Source organism: Mesoplodon mirus (assembly GCF_964341445.2).
Source record: "Mesoplodon mirus genome assembly, chromosome: 14".
Lineage (NCBI taxonomy): Eukaryota > Metazoa > Chordata > Mammalia > Artiodactyla > Ziphiidae > Mesoplodon > Mesoplodon mirus.
The window spans coordinates 1408378-1434891 of NC_138990.1; the positions used below are offsets into that span (position 1 = coordinate 1408378).

At 53.2% G+C, this 26514-nt stretch overlaps 4 protein-coding genes across 13 annotated transcripts in view; 2 read left to right on the top strand and 2 right to left on the bottom strand.

Moving 5' to 3' along the window:
• M1AP (meiosis 1 associated protein) overlaps positions 1 to 1901 on the top strand; it is a 95976-nt gene extending 94075 nt beyond the window's left edge. For 6 of the 7 annotated variants that reach the window (XM_082643054.1, XM_082643057.1, XM_082643053.1 and 3 more), the window contains one exon: positions 735 to 1901. In XM_082643054.1, the coding sequence (XP_082499180.1) occupies positions 735 to 920 (186 nt within the window). In that variant the 3' untranslated portion in view covers positions 921 to 1901. Of the gene's footprint in view, positions 1 to 446 lie in introns of all 7 variants that reach the window. The other variant, XM_082643059.1, reaches the window with a different exon arrangement.
• A 78-nt stretch (positions 1902 to 1979) lies between these two features.
• Positions 1980 to 5037, bottom strand: DOK1 (docking protein 1). 2 transcript variants are annotated; one of them, XM_082643060.1, is made up of 5 exons: positions 4722 to 5037; positions 4072 to 4371; positions 3810 to 3903; positions 3456 to 3640; positions 1980 to 3221 (listed from the first exon to the last, which is right to left on the bottom strand). In XM_082643060.1, the coding sequence occupies exons 1-5, from the start codon at positions 4779 to 4781 to the stop codon at positions 2403 to 2405; spliced, it is 1458 nt and encodes a 485-aa protein (XP_082499186.1). In that variant the 5' UTR covers positions 4782 to 5037; the 3' UTR covers positions 1980 to 2402. The 2 variants fall into 2 exon arrangements, with proteins under 2 accessions (XP_082499186.1, XP_082499187.1); XM_082643061.1 differs by lacking the exon at positions 4722 to 5037 and having other exon boundaries at positions 3810 to 3899; positions 4072 to 4208.
• Positions 5038 to 5574: 537 nt separating this feature from the next.
• LOXL3 (lysyl oxidase like 3) lies at positions 5575 to 23108 on the top strand. Of its 3 annotated transcripts, XM_082641858.1 has the most exons (17): positions 5575 to 5704; positions 7112 to 7436; positions 9158 to 9321; positions 9961 to 10175; positions 16715 to 16771; positions 17408 to 17467; positions 19447 to 19491; positions 19680 to 19896; positions 20116 to 20296; positions 20431 to 20585; positions 20804 to 20971; positions 21097 to 21259; positions 21504 to 21747; positions 21840 to 21955; positions 22036 to 22172; positions 22280 to 22391; positions 22553 to 23108. In XM_082641858.1, the coding sequence occupies exons 2-17, from the start codon at positions 7124 to 7126 to the stop codon at positions 22624 to 22626; spliced, it is 2421 nt and encodes an 806-aa protein (XP_082497984.1). In that variant the 5' UTR covers positions 5575 to 5704; positions 7112 to 7123; the 3' UTR covers positions 22627 to 23108. The 3 variants fall into 3 exon arrangements, with proteins under 3 accessions (XP_082497984.1, XP_082497982.1, XP_082497983.1); XM_082641856.1 differs by lacking the exons at positions 16715 to 16771; positions 19447 to 19491; XM_082641857.1 differs by lacking the exons at positions 16715 to 16771; positions 17408 to 17467; positions 19447 to 19491.
• Positions 23046 to 26502, bottom strand: HTRA2 (HtrA serine peptidase 2). Its single transcript, XM_082641859.1, has 8 exons — positions 25734 to 26502; positions 25414 to 25618; positions 25130 to 25324; positions 24860 to 24892; positions 24523 to 24628; positions 24310 to 24379; positions 23527 to 23622; positions 23046 to 23419 (listed from the first exon to the last, which is right to left on the bottom strand). The coding sequence occupies exons 1-8, from the start codon at positions 26237 to 26239 to the stop codon at positions 23254 to 23256; spliced, it is 1377 nt and encodes a 458-aa protein (XP_082497985.1). The 5' UTR covers positions 26240 to 26502; the 3' UTR covers positions 23046 to 23253.
• Between the last annotated feature and the right edge of the window lie 12 nt (positions 26503 to 26514).

Below are 26514 nucleotides of genomic sequence, written 5' to 3' on the forward strand. Positions count from 1 at the left end.
TTTTTAAGATTTATTTTATTATTTATTTATTTTTGGCTGTGTTGGGTCTTAGTTGTGGCATGCGGGATCTTCACTGAGGCACGTGGGATCTTTCATTGTGGCGGGCAGGCTTCTCTCTAGTTGTGGCCTGTAGGTTTTCTCTCTCTAGTTGTGGCGCGTGGGCTCTGGAGAACGTGGGCTCTGTAGTTTGCAGCACACAGGCTCTCTGGTTGAGGCGTGCGAGCTCAGTAACTGTGGCACGCGGGCTTAGTTGCCCTGCGGCATGTGGGATCTTAGTTCCCTGACCAGGGACTGAACCTGTGTCCCCTGCATTCTAAGGCGGATTCTTTACCGCTGGACCACCAGGAAAGTCCCAGGGGGTGTTTATTTTTATGAAATCCATGTTCTATAGTATTTGGGCTTCCTTTTGTGCCCTTATTAATCTTTTCCTTGTTTCTCAATATCAGAGCCTATAGGAAAACCCCTGCTTTGTCTTACCTGAAGTTACAAGAGAAAGACGTTTCCAAAGTACAGTCAGTCTAGAGGTGGGAACAGAACCGACCACAAGTTAGCTGGTGGACGAGCAAACAGAGGAGGACACTTAGCCAGGAGACAGGCACTGTGGAGGCTGGAGCCTAGGGGACTCCACTGCCCTGGGCCTTGAGGCTGTCACTCACAGGACACATGAAGGAGTCAGGACAGAAGATCGGGGACTGTCTGGTCTTCACAGAAAGCTCTTCTCGCTTTCTTTGCAGGCTGGGCCACTGCAAACAAATCGAGCTCGAGCCACAGTGGCCCCTTTGCCTATGACTCCCGCCCCTGGCAGAGCCCCCAAGATGCCAGCAGCCAGCAAAGCTTCCTCGGATGTCTTCTTTCAGCCTTCCATGGAGGAGGAGGAGGAGGAGGAGGAGGCAGACGAGGAGTATTCCTCAGGGCCCTAAGTCACCAGCACCACAGCCCAGCTGCCCTGTGTGAGCACATCCATGCCAAGGCTCACACAGTGGCTTTCTGCGGACAGACGGGCCTCCTACCCACGTGAGCCCCTGTGAGCCCCAGGTGGCTGATGGGAAACAAGCCTTCCCTCCTCTGTCCATGCTGCCACTGCCCCACTCTTCAGGCTGGGAAGAGACACACTGAACTTCGCCAAGCAGGGACTCATTTTTCTTTTGGATTGCTTGATACGGTTCACACAAATGAAGATTAAAGAACCAGTAAGGCTCCACCATTGCTAGGAGCATTCCCAGGCCCGACTTTCTCCTTGTAGCTCTGTGTAAGTAGGTGAAGTCAGGTCACCATCAGGAAACTGAACCTCAGGAGACAAGGATGCGGTTTTCAGAGTTCATGAAAAACAAGCAGCATTGAAATCGGAACCGCATTCCAAAGCCCAGGCCCCTCCCACTACACCCACCACACTGCAATTCCCTTCAGCCTCCAAACAGATACGTGGTTGATGCTTGGTACCTACATGCAAAGTGTGCGCACGCGCGTGCGTGTGCTTGTGCGTGTGTCGGTGTGTGAGACAAAGGGGAGAGAAGGCATCCTAGAGCTGAGAACAGGGGAGAGGGGGGCATGAAAAAGACCTATTCCCCTCCTGACACCTGCCCACCAGCTTTCTCCATCCACAGAATGATAACCACCATTTATACAATGCTTACTCTGCACTTGAAATCATATTAAGTACTTGAGAAATGTAACTCCTTTCATAAAAACCCTGTGAGGTTGTACGTGTAATTAAGCTTCCCCATTTTGCACAGGGGCAGTGGGGGAAACTGAGGGTTACAGATGTTACACACAGAGTCACAGGGATAGGGTCAAGCCCAGGTGGGCCTGACTGGACCACCCAGGCTCTGAACGACCACACTGCTTGACCCCCCTGCCCGAGGCCCTTTCCTCCTTCAGTGGCCCCCAACACCTTCCTGCTTCTCCTCCCGATTCCCTCCACAGCTACCCAGCACAGCCTGCCACTCTGTCCCCTGTGACTACTCACACACGTAGACCTCTTAAACCCAAACTGACTTTAATGAGGATACAACTTTAAAAAAATCTCTCTCTGGCAAAGAACAACGCAGGGGGAAGGATCAAGACACAGCCCAGTGCCTCCCTATAGCCTCCATACAGGCCCCTCACACTGTACCTAGTCTGACCAAACACCCCTTTCTATAGCACTGCTCCAGCAGCTAGCCCTTCCTTTGGTGGGGATGACTTAGAGGCGCTGGCCTCCCCCAGATCCAACCCCTGAGCCCCTGCCAACTGTCCCACTTCCATGACCTCTTGGGACAGATCATCCTTCCCTTGACTCCCCGTGTACCCTGGTCTCTACATGCAGACCCCTCTGGTTCCTGCTGGTTCTAACAGGTTTCTTTGCTCCCCAGTGCCGCCTCCCCGTGGTCCTCCTATCAGCAACCCCAGCCTTGCCCTTCTTCTCAGGTGGAGCCCTCTGACTTGGCCCCAGTCCTGTCAGTCCCTGCTCCAGAGAGCCCACAGTCCCAGCTACCTGAGGCCCCACTCTTCTGGACCTGGCTGTACAGGGCAGTGTCTGAGCTATGGCCTTTGCTGCCACTGCCAGCCGCAGCACCGGATTCAGAGAAGGCCAGGCCCTGGGGCTTGGGAGCTGGGAAAGGCTTTGTGCTCCGCGGGGGTGGCACGGCGTAGTCATCAGTAGCAGGGTTGTAGGGGAGCTCATAGCCCTCCTCCTTCACCCGAGCCTGGCACCACCAGGCATCCTTGGGCTCCTGAGGCAGATCATAAAGGCCCCGGAGAGCAGCTGGGGCCAGGCCCTCAGGTTCATCATAGATGGGGTCTTCTTTGGGGTCTGTCAACTTGGCCTTTATCAGCTGCTGCTGCACATGCTCACACAAGTCCCAATAGAGAGGTTTCTTTAACTGTAACTGTAACCCCTCCCCCGCCTGAGCAGGGGTGCTGTCCAGGGGGTCTGAGTATACGGAATCTTGGGAAGGGCCTGGAAGAACGCGCAGGGAGTCTAAGGGTTCAGCATACAGGGCTGGAGGGCTGCCCGCGAGCTCCTGGGGGCCCCGGGGGGGAGCCACCTTCCCTTCTGCCATTTCTCCGTCATGGGAATCAGCTCTGGGGACATCCTGCCCCTGGCTGGCCTTCCCCTGGGCCTTCTGTCGGTGGATAGCAGTCTCAACTGCCTGAAAGATGTCATTTCCCTGTGCCGTCTGGAAGGTGAAGGTTCCAGGGCCAGAGGGGCAGCGGCGGCCAGCCTCAAAAGAGAACATGACCTGAAGAGGGAGTGGAGGGAAACGCATCATCAGGGGCATCAGAGGAGGTGAGTCACGGGGCTGGAACTAGTTAGGGGACCGACAAAGAAGAGACCACCTGGGAAGGGAGGTGGGGCCATGGGCTAGGCAAGAAAGGGTCATCCAAAAGGCAGAGTTTCCCACCTCCCGGGTCCTGCCCCACCCCTCCCACAGCTGCCCAACCCAGGGAGCCAGTCCTTCCTAACAGCACTGCACCTTGTCTCGGCCATAGCGACGCAACAGAGTGTAAGGCCAGGAAAGGAGTGGTTCCTGTATCTGACTCTGGGCCCCCACGCCCAGGAGAATCAGCCTCTCAGCCTCCACTCTCAGCATATAGGAGCCATGCAGGCCACAACGCTCAGCGGCTTCAGTCCTTTGCACGGTTACCCAGAACTGGGATCCTGGAAGGAATACACGGTTAGACTGGCACCTGGCCAGGACTGGGGTGGGGGGAGGGAGCAGGTTGTCCAAGCATACACTTGAAAGCCAGCTCTCAGGAGCATTCTACTTCCCCTTGTAGGACACCCTTTCTTTCCACGCCGTCCCTGCTGGGGCTTTTCAGGCATCTACCTTCCCAGGCGGGGCTATACAGTGAATTCTCCAGCATCTCCAGGGCAGAAAGCTTGGGTGGGTTCTCGGCAGGCGCCAGGGCCCAGCTGCCTTTCTGGGGTAAAGAGAAAGAGTATGAAGGAGACTGTAATTCCCTCACCGCGGTTCCCAGGGTCTGAGCCAGCCCAGTTCCTCTGTCGCTGTAGCTGCGCCCACCCCGCATGGACTCTTGGGCCCAGTGCAGCTCGCCCCAGCCCCTCACCGGCAGCCCCGGCCCCCTCACCGGAAAGGCGTTTCGGCACAGCGTTTGCACCCAGGCGGCGCTGGACGGCGCGTCGGCCGCCAGCAGGTGGGAACGCTGTGCGGTGTCCAGGCGGAAAGCTGCGGCGCCAGGCTCAGGGGGGCTCTCCACGGCCACGGGGGCCACGCTCACACACTCAGCCAGACGGATCACCTTGCAGTCCAGGCGGCGCGAGCTCCCTCGGCCCCCTCCAGAGCTCGACCCCTTGTGGTCAAAGAACTCGAGCCGCGCGACACCGTGGGGGCTGGCCGGGTAGAGCACCGCCCAGGTCTTCCTCCACCTCTGGGGAAAGAGCGGAGAGACACTGGGGAGGGAGCCGGCAAACACCAGCGGCCCGGGCCCCGACGGGGAGGGAAGGACCTGCGCGGGCCAATTTCAGGTCGGAGGCTTCCCGACGGCAGGCGAAGCTTCCCAAGGAGGATGCCGCTCCGTCTCCCCCAGGGCCAGAGAGGCGAACCCGGAGGCCGGCGGACGCTTCTTCCGAGTGTGTGCAAAGCAGTTTAGCCGGAAATTCACAAGGCTCTCCGGCTCGGGGCGCCGCGCTCCAACCCGCTGCCGGTCCCCTCCCTCCATCTAGGCTCAGCTGCCCACCCCTAGCTCTGATGGGGTTCGGCAGCCCCTACCCACACTACCTTGGTACCGAAACGCTGGCTCTGCAAAAACAGCGGCCCTTCCATCACGGCCCCGTCCATGGCCCCCGGCGGTTCCTTCCGCCCTTCCTGGCCCTGTGGGCCGGAGGCGGGGCGAGGCGGGGAGGAGGGCGGGGCGGGGCGGGGCTCGCGCGGGAGGCGTTCCCGACCCCTCCAACCTGCCCGGACCGCGAAAGGGGAGGAAGAAGACAAGCCAGAAGGAAGTGGAGGGGGTACCCAGATAAGCTGGCTGGTGCACCACCTCCGCCCCCCACCCCAACCCTGGGTCGCGCACAAGTGGCTCCACCGAAGGAAACCTCGTGGTTTCGGTCAGAGGACTCCGGCGCCTAGGCTTGGGGGCTGCGTACTGCGTCAGATGCTCAAAGTGACATCAGAGTGAAGGCCGTGACATCATCTCGAAAATGCCGACGGGCACCCTAGGGCATTGGAGGGATCTTACGTGCCCTCGCGGCTTCAATTCCCCAGACCCGCCCCGCCCCCTGCTCGGCCGGAGTTGGGCTATTTAAGATCCGCGGAGCAGGGGACGTGGGGGAAGGGCTAGGGACTGAAAACTTTCCGGAGCTCGGAGCCGCGTCGCTGCACGGGACGCAGCCCGGGACAGTCTGCGGCCCCGTGGCCTCTTCTGTGTCCAGCTCTCTGGCCGCAGCTACCCTGCTCCCAACCCGCGAGAAAAGAAAGTTTTATTAAGCAGGCTGGGAGGCGGGGAGGGGGGCGGGAGGGGGGTGGAGCGGCGACTGCGGCCTGCTGCAAAGAGGAGGGGAGGAGGAGAGGAGGGAACTGGCCTGGGAGGGGTCGTGGGAGGAGGCGGAGTGTGGGAGGGCTCAAGGGGACTTGGGAGGAACGAAAGGGGTGGGGGAGAAAGGGGGGCAGTCTCCCCTGGACAAGCACTTTTTTTGTAAGTCCTAGGACTGAACTCCAGGACCAGGACTCTTCTCCCAGCCGCTGCGGCCCCCGCTCAGCCACAGGTAGGGGGAGTCACGCTGCCCGTGGGAGGAAGGAGAGTTGTGGATGGAGGATGGTGGAGGGACCTGGGAAAAGGGGTGAATGTGGGATAGAGTCAAAGGGAAGTCAGGCTACTGAGGGCTTTATTATTGTCAAAGAAGAGTGAAACACAAGAAGAGTGGAGAAATGAAGCAGATATGGGGGGGTTGGGGCTGCAGGGTGTTCCAAATAGGGCAGCCGGGAGGGCCCTAAGGCTGGGGGTTCCTCTGTGAGGCCCTCTCCCTGGGTCCCCAAGCCAAAATGTCCCCAAACAAAGCTGCCCTGTTGGGTTGTTTGAGTTGGGGGAAGCATGTAGGGGGGGTGAGGGGGGAGCTCGCTGTAGAGGGGCTGTTCTCCGCCCCAGACAGAGGGAAGGCCTTGGCGGAGAAGCCGATTGGTGCTCTCGTCTCCGCTTGCCCGGGACAGAGATGGCGGTGTTGGCAGGAGGCTTGGAAAACCTCACCCCATCCCCCCCGCCACCTTGAGGCCTGGCCCTCCTGGGCCCCTTGACCCTGCAGGGCATGTAGGATGTGCAAGAGTTCTCCAGGGCATTCTGGTTCTCTGCCTTCTCTGCCTGGAATCTGCCCAGAGAGGACTCTTGGCTTGGCTCCCGTCCAGGGGCCCTGAGATCCGAGGGTCTCCGAAGCCCCTCCTTGCCTGCCTCTCTCCACAGTCAGTAGCTATCTGTCCTCTGTCTGACTGGCTGAACAGGATCATCTGGGTCCCTCCTGCTTCTGCTCCTTGGCCCTTGTCAGTTCCCCTCCTCACCTACTGCCTGCCTTTCTCAGTTGCCCCCCAGTTCTGTGTGCCAGGCTTTCTCCGGATCCCTCTCTATCCATCCTCAACATTGTCTCTCTCTCTACTGTCTCTGTTTGGTCCCCTTTCATTCCCACAGTTTCCCTTCCTCTCACATTCTCTCTGTCTGGGTCTCCCTCTCCGTGTCTCTTGCTCAGTCTCTTCCTCTTTATCTGGACCATTCTCTGATCTTGGTCTCTAATCTCTGTCTTTTGATCACTGGGTCTCCTTGACCCGTGAGTCGGGGTATGGAGGTGATGATAGCAGAACTGGGGAAAGGACATTGTGAGACATAACAACTAATAGTGAGAGTTTCATTCTTCACAAAAGGGAGGGAGAGCCTCTCTCTCCCTCCCCCGCCCCCCAGTCTGGGTCTCTCAGTCTGTGTGCCTCTTTGACTCTGTGTTTCTGCTCTTATTTAGCATGTGTTCCTTTCTCACTGTCTCTCTTAGTCCGTGGGTCCCTCTCTTTCTCTCGCGCTGTCTCTCTGTCTCTGGTCTTAACCAGTGTCTCTTTTCCTCTCGTGACCTCACTCTCAGACCTGGGCCTGGCTCAGTTTCAGCTTCTCTCACATATTCTCTCTCTGGGGCACCCAGGCCTTCCTTGCCATGCGACCTGTCAGTGTCTGGCAGTGGAGCCTGTGGGGGCTGCTGCTGTGCCTGCTGTGCAGCTCGTGCCTGGGATCTCCATCCCCATCCACGGCCCCTGAGAAGAGGGCTGGGAGCCAGCGGCTACGGTTCCGGCTGGCCGGCTTCCCCAGGAAGCCCTTCGAGGGCCGCGTGGAGATCCAGCGGGCTGGCGAATGGGGCACCATCTGCGATGACGACTTCACACTGCAGGCTGCCCACGTCCTATGCCGGGAGCTGGGCTTCACAGAGGCCACAGGCTGGACCCACAGTGCCAAATACGGCCCTGGAACAGGTGAGCAATGCTCCAGGCACAGCCTAGGTATTGCCAAAGTGCAACCTAAATGTAGGGAGAGGGAACACCAGGATGGCACAGCCATAGGGACACAGAATACCAAGAAAAGCCAGTGTCAAGTACACCCATGGGGGACAAACCAACCAGCAGTCACTTCTCAGAGCTGTGTGAACTTAGGCTGGTCAGTGCCTTCTCTGAGCCTCAGATGCCCCATGTGCAAAATGACTAGGTGAACTCTAAGTTCCTTTCTGCTGCAAAAGTATGATTCTACAAAGCCACGTGCAAAGACAGCCCTGACACAGGTGAGCCCTGTATGATTAAAGTACAACTGGTTTCGTGGGAAGCTGAAAGCAGGTAAATGATGTCTGGATGTCCCAAAGCCAGAAGGAATCGCAGATACTGCAGCCAACAAAATCAGATTATAGACCAGAGCTGAAACCAACAAGCTGGAACTTACCAAAGACAAGTATAAACTCTAGGACAAGTATGAATGTGGGTAGTAGGGGATTAGGAACAATTCTGAGACCTGGGGGCGCTTACACTGTATGAGCTCATAGTGAGACTGATAGAAACTGGTGCAGTCTGCAGCTAATCCCCCAGTTTCCACTAGCTAGATCACTTCTGGAATGAAGTGTCACTTTAGATGCCACATTTCTAGAGAGAATGGAAGTACTGGGAATTTCCTGGTGGTCCAGGATTAGGACTCCGCGCTTTCACTGCCAAGGGTGCAGGTTCAATCCCTGGTCAGGGAACTAAGATCCTAAAAATGGAAGTACATTCAGAGGAGAGCTGGCCAGATGTGAAAGATTGGAAGCCAAGTTTCAAGGAATAGCTGAAGAAACCAGGGATATTTGGTATGAAAGGAAAAAGCTTTGGATAACACTTACATGATGGTTGTCTTCAAATGTGAGGACAGTCATTTGGCTGAGGGATTTTTCTGGATGGCATCAAAGGATTGAATCAGACCTGGAGGGGGGGAAGTCATAAAAGAGTCTCAAGGACTTTGTGAGGGTTCCAACAGCCTGCTGGGGCAGGAGGTAGGTATCCCAGCAGAAGCCGGGTAAGTCCTGTCAGGATATGCATGAGGGGTCCCTGCACATTAGCTGGGACCAACCTTTGAGGGGCCACCCAATTCTGAGAGAAAGTCGGTGATATTCATTTCAGTTTGGTCCAGGCAGAGAGAAGAACGCAGGGCAACGTGGCAACGCAGATGGGGTGCACATGGGAAAATGTAAGGCTGAGGTGAAAGGATTTTACATTTCCAAATCTCACAAATGGCTCAAATCCCTAAGCCCCCATGTATTGGCTGTGGTCTTAGTCAAGTTACTTAACTTCTCTGAACTCCAGTTTCTTTATACAAAATGGTGATAATACCTTCTGGCAGCTCTAAGGATGCTCACATATGTACATACCTTGGCAGATTGCCTCACGTACAGTAGGTACTTGATTAATTGTAGCTGTCATTGAATGGGTAAGGACTGATCAGAACTTCAGTGTTGACTCTTGGTTTTTTTATTCGCCCTACCAAATTCTTGGGTATCCCCAGATCACTATCAACCCTCCACCACCCCTATGCTCCCTTTCCTATTCCTTTCCGGGGTCCCCTGTCCCTTCCCCACCCATTACCTTACCAGGTATGAGGCTTCCACGCTCATTCTCACCAACATCCCCATACTACCTCTCCAAGCCCCTCTGTCGCCTTATCTCCTGCTCCTCCACAGGCCGCATCTGGCTGGACAACCTGAGCTGCAGTGGGACTGAGCGGAGTGTGACTGAATGTGCCTCCCGGGGCTGGGGGAACAGTGACTGTACCCATGATGAGGATGCCGGGGTCATCTGCAAGGACGAGCGCCTCCCCGGCTTCTCGGATTCCAATGTCATTGAGGTCTGTAGTTCATAAACACACACACACACACCCCACCCAGGGTGGCGAGACACAGAGGGCTGTGGAGTGGTTATATGCACAGATACTAGAAGGTAGAGGATGCCATATGCCCAAGGGGGTAATTTGGGTTGGTGGGGGACTTGGGGGGGGGCACAAAATGATAGGGCTCTGAGACACTGTATAGTCCAGGCTTGTTTTCGCATTAGCATTCAGGTTGCTAAGCCTGGCATGAGCCTCTCCAGCTTCACCCCTGGTCCTCAGGGCACTGTGCTCCCCTCACCTCACATGTTCCTCCTCTCCTGGGACGTCTCCTTCTTACTTTCTCCTCCTCCTTCAATGCCACTTCCTCTGTGAAGCGCTCCCTCAGGCTCCAGGCAGAGTTAGATGCTCCCTCCCCAGCTCCTTCTGGACCCTTAGTCATTTCTCAGAGCGTAGCATGTCCTTGCACTCCGGTGGCTGCAGGAGAGTCAACACACCCACACACCCCAGTCAGTACCTCGTGGAGCGCAGTCCGGCCTCTCAGCCCCGTCTCGCCCTTGGGTTTACAGCAAGCACACTCAGTCAGGGTTCCTTGAGGGTGGCCGGACATCTGGAAGGTGTCACTGGGATTCCCTCCTCTACTTGTGGTCCCATCCCCAGGTAGAGCATCACCTGCAAGTGGAAGAGGTACGACTTCGACCAGCCGTTGGGCGGGGCAGGCGGCCCCTGCCCGTGACCGAGGGACTGGTCGAAGTCAGGCTTCCAGGCGGCTGGTCGCAAGTGTGTGACAAAGGATGGAGCGCCCACAACAGCCACGTGGTCTGCGGGATGCTGGGCTTCCCTAGCGAAAAGAGGGTCAACGTGGCCTTCTACAGGTGAAGGGACGAGGGCGCTTGTTAGGAGTGGTGTTGAGAGACCCCCGAGGGGGCTGGGGCACTGGGGAAACGTGCAGGCCTCTGCTGAACGGGAGAGTTGAGAAATCTTGCGGGACCATGAAGCGGTCCCCGAGGCGAGGCTGCCACGGGACCGGCGAGGCTGAGCGGCCCGAGCCGGCGCGGGGTGAGCGGCGGCTGTGGCGTCGGTGCCCGTGACGCCATCGGTCGGCAGGCGAGCGCCGGGTCTCGCGAGGCCATGCCCAGCGGCCCGCAGGCCCGCGGGCGGTGGCGGTTACGGTGCCGGCGCTGGCGCGGCCCAGGAGCCCGCGGGTCCGAGTTGGGGGGTGGGGGCGCGGCCATGCCCTGCAGAGGCGGAACCGGGGCGGGGCCGGACGCCGGGAGTCTGACGGTGACAGGCCCGGAGCATCCCCGGGGCGGCGGGTCCCCGCCAGAGCGCCAATCCCTGAAGGCCGGAGGGCGCCGGGAGAGGCTGGGCCCCTCCCTGGGTCCCGGCGGCCCACGAGGCGTCTGTCAGCGCGCGAGCCCTCAGGGCTCCTAGGCAAGTTTTCCCGAATATGCTTCGGCCCAGAAGCCCGGCCCGCTTCGCCTGCTCTGGAGCCCTGGTGTACGCGCCGGCCTCTGGGAAACGGATCACGCTGGTGACCGGCTCTGTGCTTAACAGCGTCTCGCTTCCCTGGAGCATCTAATTTGGCATTTTGAGAAATTTAGAAAGCTCTCTGTAATTTAAATGATTGTTTTCTTCATCTCTTCTTTAGATCAGTTTTGCAGGAAGACCTCTTAACATCTGGGTGACCTTCCACTGGGCACACTACTTCAGATGTGGTCTGGTCAGGGCAGGGTACAGCAGCAATGCTCACTTTTAATTAAAGCATGTGTAGATCTTGCACTGCCTTTCTGCTGAGGCCGCGTCCCACTGCTCATATCGACCCTGTAATCACCTAAATGGGGTCTTCCCTCATCCTTGATAGAGCAGCTAAATCTGTTGAGTTTACCCTATTAGTTTATACATCATTTAAAAACCATTGAAAAGCCATGATGATCCCATGAGATTATCTTGAATCTTGACATTATTTTCCACTTGTCATCCCTCCCTGCCTCCTCTGTTCAACAGATATGAAAGCTATACTGCCTGACTTCATCAAAGTGACTGTTAAAATTGTTGAAACCTTTAAAACCAAAGTCGAATTCTTCTTATGAATCCTCCAGCAGATTTACATCAAACCTTTAATCATTAGTTGTAACATGTTTTTTCAGCCAATTGGGAACAAACTGAACACTACAATGATGTAGCCAACATTATACCATCTTATCTATAATGAAATCATGGGAGATTTTATTAGTCTTTGCTAAAATCCAGCTATACTATGTTCACAGCCATTCTGCAGCCTTCCAATTTAGTAATCTTACCAAGAAAGGAAATCATGGTGGTTTGACTGAGCTAATTTTTACTGAAATCCTTTTAGATTTCTAAGGATCACCATATTTTTTCCTCAGTGTTCACAAACTTTCTATTTAATAACTTATTCTAGGATATTAATTATCTGTAGATTGAGGAATTCTCTTCCTTCTTTTCAAAAACCAGTACCTTATCCAACCTCCAGTCTTTTCCATACTTGCTCAAATTTTCTTTGCCTTGGCTCTGAGACACATCTTTCAGCCCCAAGGAGTATACATTATCTGGCATAGAGACTCATACGGTTTAAAACGTCTATGTGCTGTGCTCCTTTGTTATTATCTACCTTGGGGCTATATTTCTTTCCCTGTGCTTGTTCTTTACCTTTCCTAATCCAAGCACCAGGTTCTGAAAGATTAGTACGATTTAAATAGCAGGTATTTCAGGTGAAGAGGGTAGCATGAACAAAAGTGTAGAGAGTCATTCATTCAACATTTATTTAATGAGTGCCTACTGTGTGCCAGGGACTGTTGTAGATACTAGGGATTCAATAATGAACAAAACAGACAAAAATCCCTGATCTCATGGACTAGGGAAGAACCAGAAAACAAGTAAAATTACAAAATGTCAGGATGTCAAAGGGCATAATAGATAAAAATAAAGCAGGGAAAGGGTTAGGAAGTGGGACTGGGATTGCAGTTTTAAATAGGTCAGAGGAGGCATCATTTGAGAAAATATTTAAAGGAGGCGAAGGCACAAGCTATGCAAAAATCTAGATGAGCATCTCCAGGAAGAGGCATCATAAATGAGAAGATCCTGGGGAGTGTGGTGGTGTGTATCATGATGTGGGGGATGGGGGAATCTTGTCATGCTCCAGGAGACCCCTGGGGCTGGAGCTGAGTGAACAAGGGAGAAAATGATAGGACATGTGATGCAGGAGGAGATAGGGAAAGAATGGGGAGCCAGATCATGTAGGGCCATTTGAGAGTCTTTGGTTTCTACTCTGTGTGAGATAAGGTTTTGGGCAGAGGTGTGACATCTGACTTCCACTTTTTATGTATTATTTGGGCTGCTTTGTTAAGAATTGACTGTAAGGGATGTGGCAGAATCAAGCGTCAGGGAGATAAGGCCAAGATAAGGCAAAGTGCAAAGAGGGGACTACCCTGGCAGTCCAGTGGTTAAGACTCCATGCTCCCAATGCAGGGGGTATGGGTTCGATCCCTGGTCAGGAAACTAAGATCCCGCGTGCTGCATGGCGTGGCGCGGCGTGGCCAAAAAAAAAAAAAAAAAAAAATGCAAACAGGGAGGTGAGGTAGAAAGAAAAGCAGGTGAGTGTGGAGGCCTAGAAGCCAAGTAAAGTGCTTCAAGGAAGAGTGATCAAGTGTGTCAGTGCCGCTGATGGGTCTAAAAACATGAGGACTGAGAAATGAATACTGGATTTAGCAACATGGAAGTTATTGCTGACCCCGACAAAGATGAAAATGAATAGGATATTTTGAAAGACAGTTGACAAGAGTAGAAGATTTATACTGAGAAATAGTGGAAGATCCGAATAGATAGAGTACGGCTAGAAAATGGAACACTCTTAATGCCAGATGGGAGAGTTTCACCTTCATCTTATGGAAAATTAAAAAATAAAAGTACTTGTACGGGACAGTGATAAAATAAGGCCAATGATTTTAAAAGTTTGACAGTAGTGAATTGGAAGAGGAAGTTCTGGATGCAGTAAGATTAGTCAGGAGTTATAAAAATGAAGCTGATTAGGAGGATGACAACGAGGAGAGAGGGGAATGAATAGATGTAGGATGACTGATAGAATAGAGAAAATAAGAGAATAACTAAAATGATACTGAAGCTGCTCAAGAGACGGATGGTATCCATCAGGCATCTCTGGGCTTCCAGTTAATATGAACTAACTTTAGACGTGGGCCATCCCGGGGAATTTTGAGGCCCAGGAATTGTCCCCACGTATATACAGCCTCAAGTAAGTTTCGGAAATCAGGAATATTTGTGTACATATTGGGATCTCTTACTGAGTCTGGGATATGAAGGCTGGCGAAGGAAATATACTTAGTACAGTGGTCATTCTTAGTGGGGAAAGAGATTACAGAGGTCTGTGATTAGAATATGGTATAGATACTCCTTCACCGGTCAAGTCGGACAGAGGGAGAATCCTCGTAGGTAATGCAATTATAAAGGCTAGGCAAGATAGTTATAAACAACTCTACCTTCCTTAGAGAAAGAAGATGCATCTGCTAGCTTTTAAAGGAAGTCAGTAAGATTTAGAGAATAAGAAAATCAGAATGTGATATATTTATCATTTTTAAACTTGGTTTGGTAGTTCTACTCTAGAACATGTGAAAGTTGTAGGATTTTAGAAGAGGAAAACAAGGTACAGATAATTGAACCCTTTACTGCCCTTTTTCAGGCAAAGAAGTTGAGGTTCTAAGAGCTTAAGTGCTGTTTAAGAAGTCACTCTTCTAGTTCATTTCAGTTTGATAGATATTTATTGAACTCCTGCTATTTGCCAAGAACTGGGAAAGGTGCTCAGAATACAGAGGTGGTGAGAGAGTTAGTTAGGCACCAAATCATAGAAGATCTTATAGGCTATGTTAAGGGTTTGGATCTTTATGATAAAAGTAATGGGAAATCATTGGAGTTTTTTAATGTGAGAGGACATGATCAGGTTTGTGACTCCGAGAGATTACTTTTGACTGCATTTCTGAGAATGGTTTAGAGAAGAGCAAGAGCCAATGGATTAGAGAGTTGTTTAGGACAGAATACTGACAGGACTTGGTTACGGATTGACTCTGGGAGCCAAAGAAAAGAGAAGAGTCAAGGTTGACTCCTAGGTTTCCGGCGTAGATTTTGCTGGAAGAATTATATTTATTTTTTAGACCCACATTAAATGTTAGATAACTTTGAGATATCTAAGTAGGAACATCAAGAAGGCAATGGAATATACAAGATTAGGTGTGAACGAGAACATATAAAGAGAGGATGTGGAGTGAGAAGAATGCCTTGGAGCATTATTATCTTAATGCCTTAGAGCTCTAAAAATTTAAATGACTATATAGAGGAGGAGCCTGCGAAGAAGACCAAGAGCGAGCAACCAGAATTAGGACTCAAACGAGGCCAGTAGTGTTGTGACAGCCAAGGAGGGAAAGAGAGAACAGCAGTGTCAGATGCTACCAAGAGTCAATGGGATGAAGACTAAAAAAGAAGAAAACAAAATCGTCTGGATTTGTTATCGCAGAGTGATGGGTGGGGAAAACCAGAAAGGGGTGGGTTAAGGAGTGGGTGGGAGGAAAGATGGTGAGTGTTGACAACCACTGAAAAGCTTTTCTACAAAGAGGGAGAAGGATGTGGGGTGGAGGCTGTGTGTGTGTGTGTGTATGTGAGAGAGAGAGAGAGAGAGAGGGAGGGAGCTGAACATGTTAAAAGGATTCGATTGGGAAGGAGAGGTTATGAGCAACTTCTCAATTGAGAAGGAGAGAAAGGAACGGAGGGGAAGGAATTCAGAAACGTTTGGGGGCGGGGGCCTTAGAGAAGAGAGACAGTTGGAATGAGAAAAGGATGTGCAGATGCAGGTAGCTTTTTATGTTTGATGGTTGAAGGAACAAATGATAGGGAAAACAAGCACATTTGTGAATGAAGAAATATCAATCAAGACAAATACCAGTACTGGTCCTAAACAAGTACCAGGTCCTTCATGTAACCTGTATTTGCCTTATAATGTATATTATTATATATACCATATAATAGATAATATAAAGACCTTATATAGTCCTTAAATAACTTAGAGAAGAAGTACTTCTAAATTTCTAGGTAATACTACATTTTTCTGAACACAACGCTGGAGATCAGAATGACCTCTCTGGGTTACTGGTGAAAGAAAGTGCCAAGTATATTTCATTTCAGACATGTTTGAGAAAAACACATCTGGAGAAAAAGTTTCACACTATACATATATGATGAAAGGTTCTAAACTCTTAGTAACGTCTCAGGAAAGGGACCCGAGAGTTATTGTAGACTCTTTGCTAGGAATGTTGGACATATTGAATGTTTTGGCAAAAAGACCAACTAAGTATATCCTCAGTAAGAAGCCAGGGCAGGAGGTACCAAGCAGATTCAGCCCTGTTAAAATCTATTTATTAAAATCCTAGCACATCTGCACATAGTATACCACATCCAAAGATGACTCCTCCAGAGAAACAGCAGAGCAGGAACATGTTCAAAGAGATGATAACTAACAGGATAACAGGGAATTCCATAAATTTTGTAAGGACAGACAAGACCTGCATTCATTATACGTAGTTGGACAGGACAAAGGGGGCAAAGTGAAAGTCTTTGAAATCAAAGGGAGAATGAGTGGAGAAACAGACCATGCATTAGACTTAAAGCAACTTCTTGAAGAATAAAATAGGTCAAATATTTAGGCCAATCAAGAAGAAATAAGGTTTTAGAACTTAATCCCTGGAAGTAAGTTTGGGAAATGAGCTCAGTTTGTGAATGACTAAAGCATATGGGATTTAACTAAAGCAGGAAGGGTTCTGTCATCCTAAGCAGCCTGGCCTCATGCTCCCCAGTCAGACCGTTAATGTCCCTTACTATCCAGTCTTGGTCCTTGGTCCTGGTTCACTGGCCTCAGGCCTAGACATGCCAGAAGCCAGAGAGCATCCAAGAAAAAAATCCATAGCCTCTCTAGGTGTGACCAGGCCAGTTCTCTCTCCTTGCCTAGTCACTCTGGCAATCCTAACAATCTAACACCCTTCTACTTACACCCGTTCCCCTAGCCCTCCCCCCAGGTTTAGATCAGCCCTAATATCAACCCAAGAGTCCTTATTCTCTGTCTGCCTTAACCTAATTTCTGTGGGTCCTGGTATAGGGTCTTTATCAGCCCCGAGTCCATATCCTTCACTGCTGCTCACCTGTCTGGTTATGTGCTCATGAGGCCAAACAGCTGTGAAGGGTTGAACTTTGGAGGTACCTGATGTTATATGATCCTGCCACCAGGAGCCCTCTAACTGTTGGAAAAGCAATCTTGCCCCGGGTCCCAGTTGCACTCGCTTTTCCCACTTAGTTCTAGACTGATCCTGACTCTGCTGTTGTCTTATCCTCACAGAAAGTTGAGGAAGCGAGCGGCCAAAGCCTCGGCCCGACGCTCCAAGCCCCTTGGAAGGTAATGGGGCAAGAGCCCCGGGACCTCCTGCTCATCCCTGTGACCCCAGGAGGTGGATGGATGGAAGGCAGCCTATCCATGTCCATCCCAGAACCCAAGCTGATGAATCAGGGATACGCCTGGAAAATGGCCATTGCAGCGGGGAGGGGAGGGGAGGCAGGCATGGGGATGGGCAAGCTTTGATCTTAGGAAGCACAAGGAGGAGATAGTGCAGGAATGGCTGAGGAAACGCCTCTGCATCTTTGTACCTCCCCCAGATAGCTTGGACTCCAACCTCAGGCTCCTGCATGCTTCCTCCCCTGCCCCAACTCCTAACCTCCCTTGATTCATCTGCGTTCCCATTCTCTCTTCCCCCTTTCCCATTCCTCTTATCTCCTCTCCCCTCACCACCTGGGTTGACATAACTAGTTTTCTCATAACGGTTGCTGAATCCAGAGAGCAGCATGTATTCCAAAAGTAGTTCAGTGGTACGTGCAGCAGTATATGTGGAGAACCTGACTGCCTTTGCTTTGCCCCTCCCCGTGCTCTGCATGAAGGGTCCTTCCTAGAAACAGAAAATAATCATCATCATCATCCTTTACTCCTCCCTGGCAACGTACCTGACCACTACCTCCACTAACTTCTTTCTTTTTTCAGACCAATCATCAAGCTTAAAGCCAAACCCAAACCCCGAGTGGGCAGGGGGCCCATCAAGAGGTAAATAAAGTTCAGGCTAAGTGCAGAGGAGAGGGAGTGCCGCGTGACGAGGCAGGGGCGTCGGGCTGTGGTCAGGAAGGGGTCCGAGAGAAGCCTCCACCGAGAGGTGGACGAGCAGCAGCAACTGTTACAAGCCACCTTCCAGATGAGTCACCGAGACGTAAAGTAAGACTGGCCCTTATGCGGTTCTCTGAGGAATTACGCTTGTCACAGGATTTTTGAAAATCTCAGTAGAAGTTCACCCACTGACTACCCTTGTTCCACATGCGTATTTACCTCCCCCCAGCAGGTTTCGGTAGACACTCGGGCACTCCTGTCCTTCAGATGCCACGCTTGCCTCGCCCCCAGGAAGTTAAGCTTGCCTAAGGGATCCGTGTTCCCATACTACCTTTATTTAATTGTTAAAAATAAGTGCTACCAGCTTAGAAGTGAGACTGAGGATCCCCTCTGGAAACTTTATCAGGGATGGAGTCACATGAAAGTCCTGATCTCTGGCCCAGTTTACACAGTTAGGCTCCCAGTTCCATCATTTTCCTCCTGGGTTCCTTCAGGACCCCAGGGAATGGAACGCTTCCAATCCCAATGATTGTGTCTCACTTGGTTTCTAAAGGCAGTTTGTGCATGAACAGTCTCTCTGATGGCTCCTCCAGCAGTAGTTGAGGTATAGAGAATTCATCCCTTTCTATTGTCTCCTCTCCTCACAGCATTTCGAGATCACCCAGTGGGCCCTGGTACCCCTCATTCCCCAGCTCCTCCCTCTGGCGCCTTCAAAGGGGCTTGGAATTTGGGGGTGTTCTCGTAGTGCCCTTCCAGCTTAGGGTCATCCTGCCCAACATGGCCATACTCTGGCCTTCCCTGACCCCCACATTAAAATGCACACTGGTGTTTTTATTTTGTTAGTTATGGGGGAAAAAGGAGGAGAGAGTTTAGAAGAGAGATGTCTTTTTCCTCTGATGGCCTCGTTGACTTTTATTTTCAGCCAGACAGGACTTTGGGAGAACACCTGGTCTCTTTGAATCTACTTATCTTGAGCTCGCAAAGGTATTCTGTAAAGTCTCCAGGCTTCCTTTGTCTGATTTGTTTATAACTTGTCCATCTCTCTGTGTCTTCCCAGCCAATGGCTTCAAATCGTCATATTCCTTCCTTCCTCTGACATCAAGTAATGGAGCACATTACTGCAACAATTCACGGCCAAACCAGCCTCACAGGCCCACTCCACCAGCACCAGGCCTCATCTGGTTCCTTTCCTCTCTGGGTTCAAACCAGCTGTTCTGGGAAGAAAGTACTTCTCTCATCACATGGCTCACTGCCGTATCTCATTCCGTTGGTGTCAATAAGCAGGTCTCCTCATTCTCTCTAGCAACTCTCTGCTGTGTTTCCAAGTTTTAACATCTCTAATTTAGTCCCATTTTCCCACTTGAGTGGCTATGGAACATTCTTTCTGTTTCATTTAAACTACAGAAGCATGGACTACCTCATTAAAGACTCATACAGTTCAGCTCAGGTCTGGGGATGTCTTCACCCTTCTGTGGTTCATATTCACTCTCCTTCTGTGGTCACGTGGCCCCTCTTTGTCTGTCTTGCACTTGTACATCTTCGTTCCTGTATATACCAGCTCCAGTCTTTTCTGTGTTCACCATCTGTCTGTTCTTGCGTAACTGCCCGTCATCCTCTGGCCTGGAGACCCCTCTGGCCTCTAAGAAGCCACGTAGACCCAAGACGTACTCACTCCTTTGCATCCTGACTCATTTAGTTATTTCAGTCACAACGTAACAGGAGGATCTGCTCACTCTGGCTATTGAGGCTTCCTGTTTGTGTCAGCTGCTCCCTCCTCCCCATCTCTTCCGGCTGGGCAGTCCTGGCTTCCTATTGTCTTTGCACAGTGGCATCAGCCTCAGCCTCCGTTAGGGCCAGCACCCTGAAACCGTACAGAACAGGGTTTCTGTCAGGCAAGTCAAGACGAGCCTTCCTTCCCATAGGGTTCTTCTGCTGCAGAAGGTCCCCAAGGACCAGCCCCCGTCCAGGTAATCTAGGCTCTTTCAGCCTAGACACTCGCCATTCCCTTTGTCTCTCTGTCTCTGTGTTTTTGCAGAGAAGAGGGGAAGGAGAGGGGCTAACGCAGCCGTGGGTGGAGGCACGGATGGGGGGAGGGGTGTGGGCAAAGGGGCAGGAGCACTGCTTTACCCGACTGCCCCCACTCCTGTCCCCCCAGGCTGCTGGCCCAGCGGCAGCAACACTCCTTTGGTCTGCATGGGGTGGCGTGTGTGGGCACGGAGGCCCACCTCTCTCTCTGCTCCTTGGAGTTCTATCGTGCCAATGACACCACCAGGTGCCCTGGGGGGGCCCCCGCGGTGGTGAGCTGTGTGCCAAGCCCTCTCTACGCAGCGTCCAGTGGCCAGAAGAAGCAACAGTCGAAGCCTCAGGGGGAGGTGTGTGAGACAGTGACTATGTCCTTCCCCACCCCAGGCGGAGAAGCCCCTAGCCTGGCCACCCCCTGATTAAGCACAGCCTCGACTTTTGAGGCCAGAGAGGAACCTCCTACCTCCCATGCTCCCTCCCACCAGAATCTCATTCATCTCCCAGGTCTACTCAGCCCTCTCTGCGCTGATGTTTCCATTCACGGCTGGGCACCTCTCTCTCCTTTACAGGCCGGAGTGCGATTAAAGGGTGGAGCCCACCCAGGAGAGGGCCGGGTAGAAGTCCTGAAGGCTGGCACGTGGGGCACAGTCTGTGACCGCAAGTGGGACCTGCAGGCATCCAGCGTGGTGTGTCGGGAGCTGGGCTTCGGGAGTGCTCGAGAGGCTCTGAGCGGTGCCCGCATGGGGCAGGGTGAGGGGGGTGCAGGTGGGAGGGAGAGGGAAGGAGGAGGTGCACACTCCTGGGGGAGGGTACATTGCTTAGGAAGGAGACCCCTGGACAGATAAGGAAGTTAGGACCTCCTGATCTCTGCCCTCTGACCTTAGGCATGGGTGCCATCCACCTGAGTGAAGTTCGATGCTCTGGCCGGGAGCCCTCCCTCTGGAAGTGCCCCCACAGGAACATCACAGCTGAGGACTGCTCCCATAGCCAGGATGCTGGGGTCCGATGCAACCTGCCCTACACTGGGGTGGAGACCAAGGTCAGTCATTTCCACCTTGATTCAGGAATCTCACATCCTATCCAGTTCTGGTCATGATCTGCAGTCTGATGCCCACTGCCCCATGCCCCTGCCATCCTGCAGCTCCCACCTGATGCCACCACTTGCTAGCCCTTTAAGTGCCTCTGAACCATCATTCAGCCATAGGCCTGCTAGACTCCCACTACTCCACCCCCAGAACTTCCGTTGTGTCGCTACAGATCCGACTCAGTGGGGGCCGCAGCCGACATGAAGGGCGAGTCGAGGTGCAAACAGGAGGACCTGGGTCCCCTCGCTGGGGCCTCATCTGCGGGGATGACTGGGGGACACTGGAGGCCATGGTTGCCTGCAGGCAACTTGGACTGGGCTATGCCAACCATGGCCTGCAGGTGAGTGGGAAGGAGAGGAACCAAGGCTGTTGCCTCCGAAGGCTGTGTTTAGGGCAGAGGACCGTCAGCCCCTTGGCCTGGGAGGCTGGACGGTGCCCTCACCAAACACCTCTGTATGTCCCCAGGAGACCTGGTACTGGGACTCAGGGAATATAACAGAGGTGGTGATGAGTGGAGTGCACTGCACAGGGACTGAGCTGTCCCTGGACCAATGTGCTCATCATGGCACCCATGTCGCCTGCAAGAGGACAGGAAGCCACTTCACTGCTGGAGTCATTTGTTCTGAGAGTGAGTGAAGGGTCTGGTGACTCAAGCCAGGGGAGGGAGGCTCTGGGCCACCCCTTTGCAGGGAGAGAGAGGGCTGCGGTCTGGAGGGGTCCGCCTTCCCTGCGGAAAACCAGTCTCACCTGACTTTCTGGGGGTGGGGGGAAGGGGATGCGGGGCGGGGGGTGGGGCTGAGAACGGACGCACTCCCGTCTGTCCCTGCCCCTCAGCAGCGAGTTCTAACCCCCTCCTTCCCTCCTTGGTGCAGCCGCGTCAGACCTGCTGCTGCACTCGGCACTGGTGCAGGAGACCGCGTACATTGAGGACAGGCCCCTGCACATGCTGTACTGCGCTGCCGAAGAGAACTGCCTGGCCAGCTCGGCCCGCTCAGCCAACTGGCCTTACGGCCACCGGCGTCTGCTCCGATTCTCCTCCCAGATCCACAACCTGGGACGCGCTGACTTCAGGCCCAAGGCTGGGCGCCACTCCTGGGTGTGGCATGAGTGTCATGGGTGAGAGGGTCAAGTAGAAGGGCAAGGCCACTGGGGACGGGGCAAGCCTGCTGTGGGCAGGGAAGGAAACAGGGGTCCCCTTGTCCCCACAGGCATTATCACAGTATGGACATCTTCACTCACTATGATATCCTGACCCCCAACGGCACCAAGGTGGCTGAGGGCCACAAAGCTAGTTTCTGTCTAGAAGACACCGAGTGTCAGGAGGGTGAGTTGGGGCCTAGAGTAGACGACGGTTTCCTCATCCCCGCAGCCTTGCCTCACACTGACATGGGCTCATCTCTTCAGATGTCTCCAAGAGGTATGAGTGTGCCAACTTCGGAGAGCAGGGCATTACCGTGGGCTGCTGGGATCTCTACCGGCATGACATCGACTGCCAGTGGATTGACATCACAGATGTGAAGCCAGGAAACTACATTCTGCAGGTGCTGGGACCTAAGATTTCCAGCTATTGAGTGGGAGGAGTGCTTATGAAAGACACATGTGGATTGGAGGACTGCAGCTGGTTAAGCTGGCATTTTCCCACTCACAGGTGGTCATCAACCCCAATTTTGAAGTAGCAGAAAGTGACTTCACCAACAATGCAATGAAATGTAACTGCAAATATGATGGACATCGCATCTGGGTGCACAACTGCCACATTGGTATTTGGTGGGAAGAGAAGGCAGAAAGACTGGGGGACGGGAGGGAAAGGCCTCCATTCTCGTCTCCCTATAGGTTGTTTCTATGTCTTCCCACCCACTTCTACCCACCCGTCCCCACAACGGGTCTATCTTCCTGCCCAAACCACCTGTTCACCTTGCAGGTGATGCCTTCAGTGAAGAGGCCAACAGGAGGTTCGAACGCTACCCTGGCCAGACCAGCAACCAGATCATCTAAGGTGCCACCACCCTCCTCTGCAGACCACAACTGGCCCCTAATGGCAGGGGTCTGAGGCTGCCATTACCTCAGGAGCTTACCAAGGAATCCTTGACGTCAGCAGGCCCACAGCGCTCATCCACTGTGCACTGTGGGTGTAGAACTGTCAAGCAGAAGTTACTGCCCTCCTTCTTACGCCAGCTGTCTGGATCTGTGGCCAGGCATGGGGAATTTTGCTCCCAGGCCCAGCACGAAACTAAGCACGCCACAAAGAGGCACACCTGATTGACTGCCCAGAAAAACAGACAGCAACAGCTCGTTTTCTTGAATAGGGAGGTCAGAATGGTCAACTCCAGTATCTCCTCTCAGTTCAGGGAGATACGGCTTTACCTCTAGCCTTTTTGTGGGGGCGAAAGAGCAGTGCGCCACCCTTCCCCTCATTTTTGAGTATAACATGTTGCTAAGTATAATTTTATTTTATATAAAAAGTGTTTTTGTGATTCCTCAGGGCCCAGGGATTGGTGCTGGTAGTTGGAGGGACCTGCCCCCAACTGGTTCATTCGATCCTCCACCCAGGTGCCATGAGAACCCAAGCCAGGAAAGCAAGGTAGAAATCAGAGCAGGAGCCTCCTACTCTTGCTGATCCATTCATTCTGTGACTTCAGGGGTCACATATAAGGTCAATGTTTCCGGTCCCCGCCGGATCCGCACTGCCAGCTGGGATTGGGTTCGAACGGCTTCATAAATATCTTCAGCATTTTGTACCAGCCGCTCCCCAATGGCCAAGATCACATCACCAGGCCGTAGACCAGCCCTATGGCAAAAAGTGGACAGAGAGATAAAGGAGGGAAGAGATGGCCCAGTTCAAGGGCACATAAACACCTCACCCGTCTCCACCTCCCAGTGCAGTCTCTCCCTCACCGGTGTGCAGGGGAGTCCAGGATGACTTTATGGATGAGCACTCCATGCTGAACGTCAGGAAAGCCTGGTTCTCGAAGCTGCAGTTCTGCAAGGATGCTGCAAGGACACAGATCCCTTTGGTAACCACACCACGGCACGCTCCCCAGTCTGGGCTCGCCTCAAATCTCCCATCAACACACTGATAAGTTATGGCTCGGGCACGCACTGGATCCCCTTGAGACAAAAGCAATTCGCTTTCTGCCTTCTAGCAGTTAGGAAGTGAGACATGTATAGAAAAGGTCACTAATTCCAAATGACACAGCATTCAATCAATAGCACGAATGTCATTCTAAAATCCTAAGAGAAGCTATAAGGAGGTGGTCTAACTTTAGCTGAACCTAGAAGGATCGGTCTGATATTTATATACAATGAGAACAACATAAACAAAAACATGGGATTAGGAAATCAGGTTGGACGGAACAGAATATACTCATAGGGAAGCCATGTCTGGAAGGTTGAGTTGAAGACATGGAAAATGGCCCCTAAACACCAGGCTAATGGATTGGAGGTTGTAAATCAAAGCAATAACAGGATGAAATCAATCAGGTGGGAGGTATGCAAAGTGGAGTGGGGTGAGAAAATCAAGATAATGAGAGAGGACAGCTCTTCTGATAGTTCCAAGTATGAGGCAACTCAGATAAAGACAGAATTGAGAATGAAGCTCAACAGAAGTGCCAGGTGTGAAGTGAAGTGCCAGGTGCCCATCACTGGTTACACTGATGGCCCTACCCCTATAGCTCATACCTGGGAGTCAGGGTTAGCATCATCACTCCAATGTAGCGGCGCTGGGACCCACTGCTTCCAAACCAGGAATCTGTGACAGAGGGACAAATGAGCCCCACCCAGCTCCATCCTTCCTTCCCCCTCCTGCTCCTCCTAACAGACCCCTCTCCAACAAGCCCCCACCTCCACCCCCCACTACTTAAAGGAAACCCTTTACCCCCAAGCCAGGCTTACTCTTCTTTTCTCCACGATGCAGAAACTCTCGAAGGCGATCAGCAGGGATGGCAAAGGAGATTCCAGCTGTGACCTTCATGGTATTCACCCCAATCACCTCCCCATCCTGTTGGGACACAGCCCACTATTCTCTAGCCCAAACAAATAGTAGGAGATGGGGGTACCTGAGCAAGAGTAGCAGGGAGTGTTGGGGAGTCGGGGAGATCTGGTTGGATTCCAGGAGACAGCCAACAAGAAACTGCTCAGAAACTTGACCAAACATCACTGAATTAGGGAAAACCCACTCCTTCCCACACTGACCTGGGGCAGGGATTCTCGGAAAGGATGTCCCACTCACCAGGTTAACCAGGGGACCGCCAGAGTTTCCAAACTGCAGGACAAGGAGAAAATATGGAAGAGATCCAGGGACTCTATGCCTGGGGGCAAAACCAGGATGGAGGCACTTTCTCCAAATTCTCTCCTTTACCAGCCCATGGAGTGGGCACGGTTTTTGCCACCCAACCTCTGTGTACAGGCGAATCCACCATCTATCACGGCTGGTTCTTGCACCACACACCTCTACCCCTCCCCCAACCTAGTCTGTCATTTCTCTCGTATCAGGACGCACATCAATAGCTGCATCAGTCTGGATGTATTCCACATTGGTTTGGGGAAGGCCCAGGTCTCTGGCTGGACGCTGAGCAGAGCTGACAATGCCGGATGTGATCGTGTTCTGCAGTGCAAAGGGACTTCCCATGGCAACAACAAACTCCCCTTGCCGGACATCGGCTGAACGTCCCAGGGGCAGCGTGGGGAGAGGCTCCTAAGGGAGAATGGGTACAAGAGACCTGTCATCTGGAGATGTAAGCAAATTCAGAGCCCCAACCAGACATGGCCTGCCCAGACCCCCACCTTGGTCTGAATCCTCAGCGTGGCGATATCTGCCACGGGGTCCACAGCTGTGACCACGGCCTCATACGTATCGCCGCTAGGCAGCCTGACACGGACTCGGCGCCGATCAGCCACCACGTGAGCGTTGGTAACGATGAGCCCGTCGGCAGCCACCACGAATCCTGAGCCATTCGAGATAGGGACTTCGCGGCCCGAAAAAGGGTGCCTGGGATGAGGGGGGGGGGGGTTGGGGAAGCACGGATGTGAGGAGGCTCGGACCCCTCCTTCTCGCCCGCCCTCTACCCGCGGCTTCGGTTTCTCCGGGTCTACCCCACCGTTACCGGCCCAAGATCTCGATATAAACCACGGCAGGGGCCGTCTTCTCCACCACGTCCGCGATGAAGTTGTACTGGCTCCGGGGAGAGGGAGGCGGCGAGCCAACGACCGAGGCGAGGACGGCCGGGGGACCCCGACCCCCGCCCCACAACAACAAGAGCACTGCCCCCCCAGCGCCCAGCGCCACCGCCAGCCACACGCGCGGACGGGTTCCAGGGGTCCCTGAGTCTTCCCGGATCCGGGGATCTGGGGTCCCCTGGATCAGCCGTGCTCGGGGATCCGAAGTCCCCGACGTCAGATATGTTCGTGGTTCAGGGACTCCCACAGACAACCGGGCCCCGAAACTGGGGGTCCCATAAGTCACTCGGGCCCGAGGGTCAGGAGTTCCTGACGTCAGCAAGGCCCGGAGGTCAGGGGTCAACAGGGGTCCCTTTCCCCAGCGACCCCCCCCCAAAGCCCGCCATCCCCGGAGGCTCCAGACTGCACCCTGCCCCGCCCTCAGTGCAGCCATCAGCTCCGCCTCGGAAGCCTCGTCGCCCGCCCTGCACAGAGGAGGCGCCCTGGACGCGAGCGGGCGGACAGCGGGACGCGGAGCACGCCGGTACCTGAAGTCTCCAGAAGCGCACGCCGGAACCAGGGATTCCGGAAGGCCGACTCCGCCCCCGCCCCGCGAATGCCGGGAATTGTGGTCCCAGTGGGACACGAGTTATGAGGTGGCCTAAGGGCCCGCGAGGCATGCTGGGACCGCTAGCCCTTCCGGGGCGCCTCAGGATTTCGGGTCCCGGC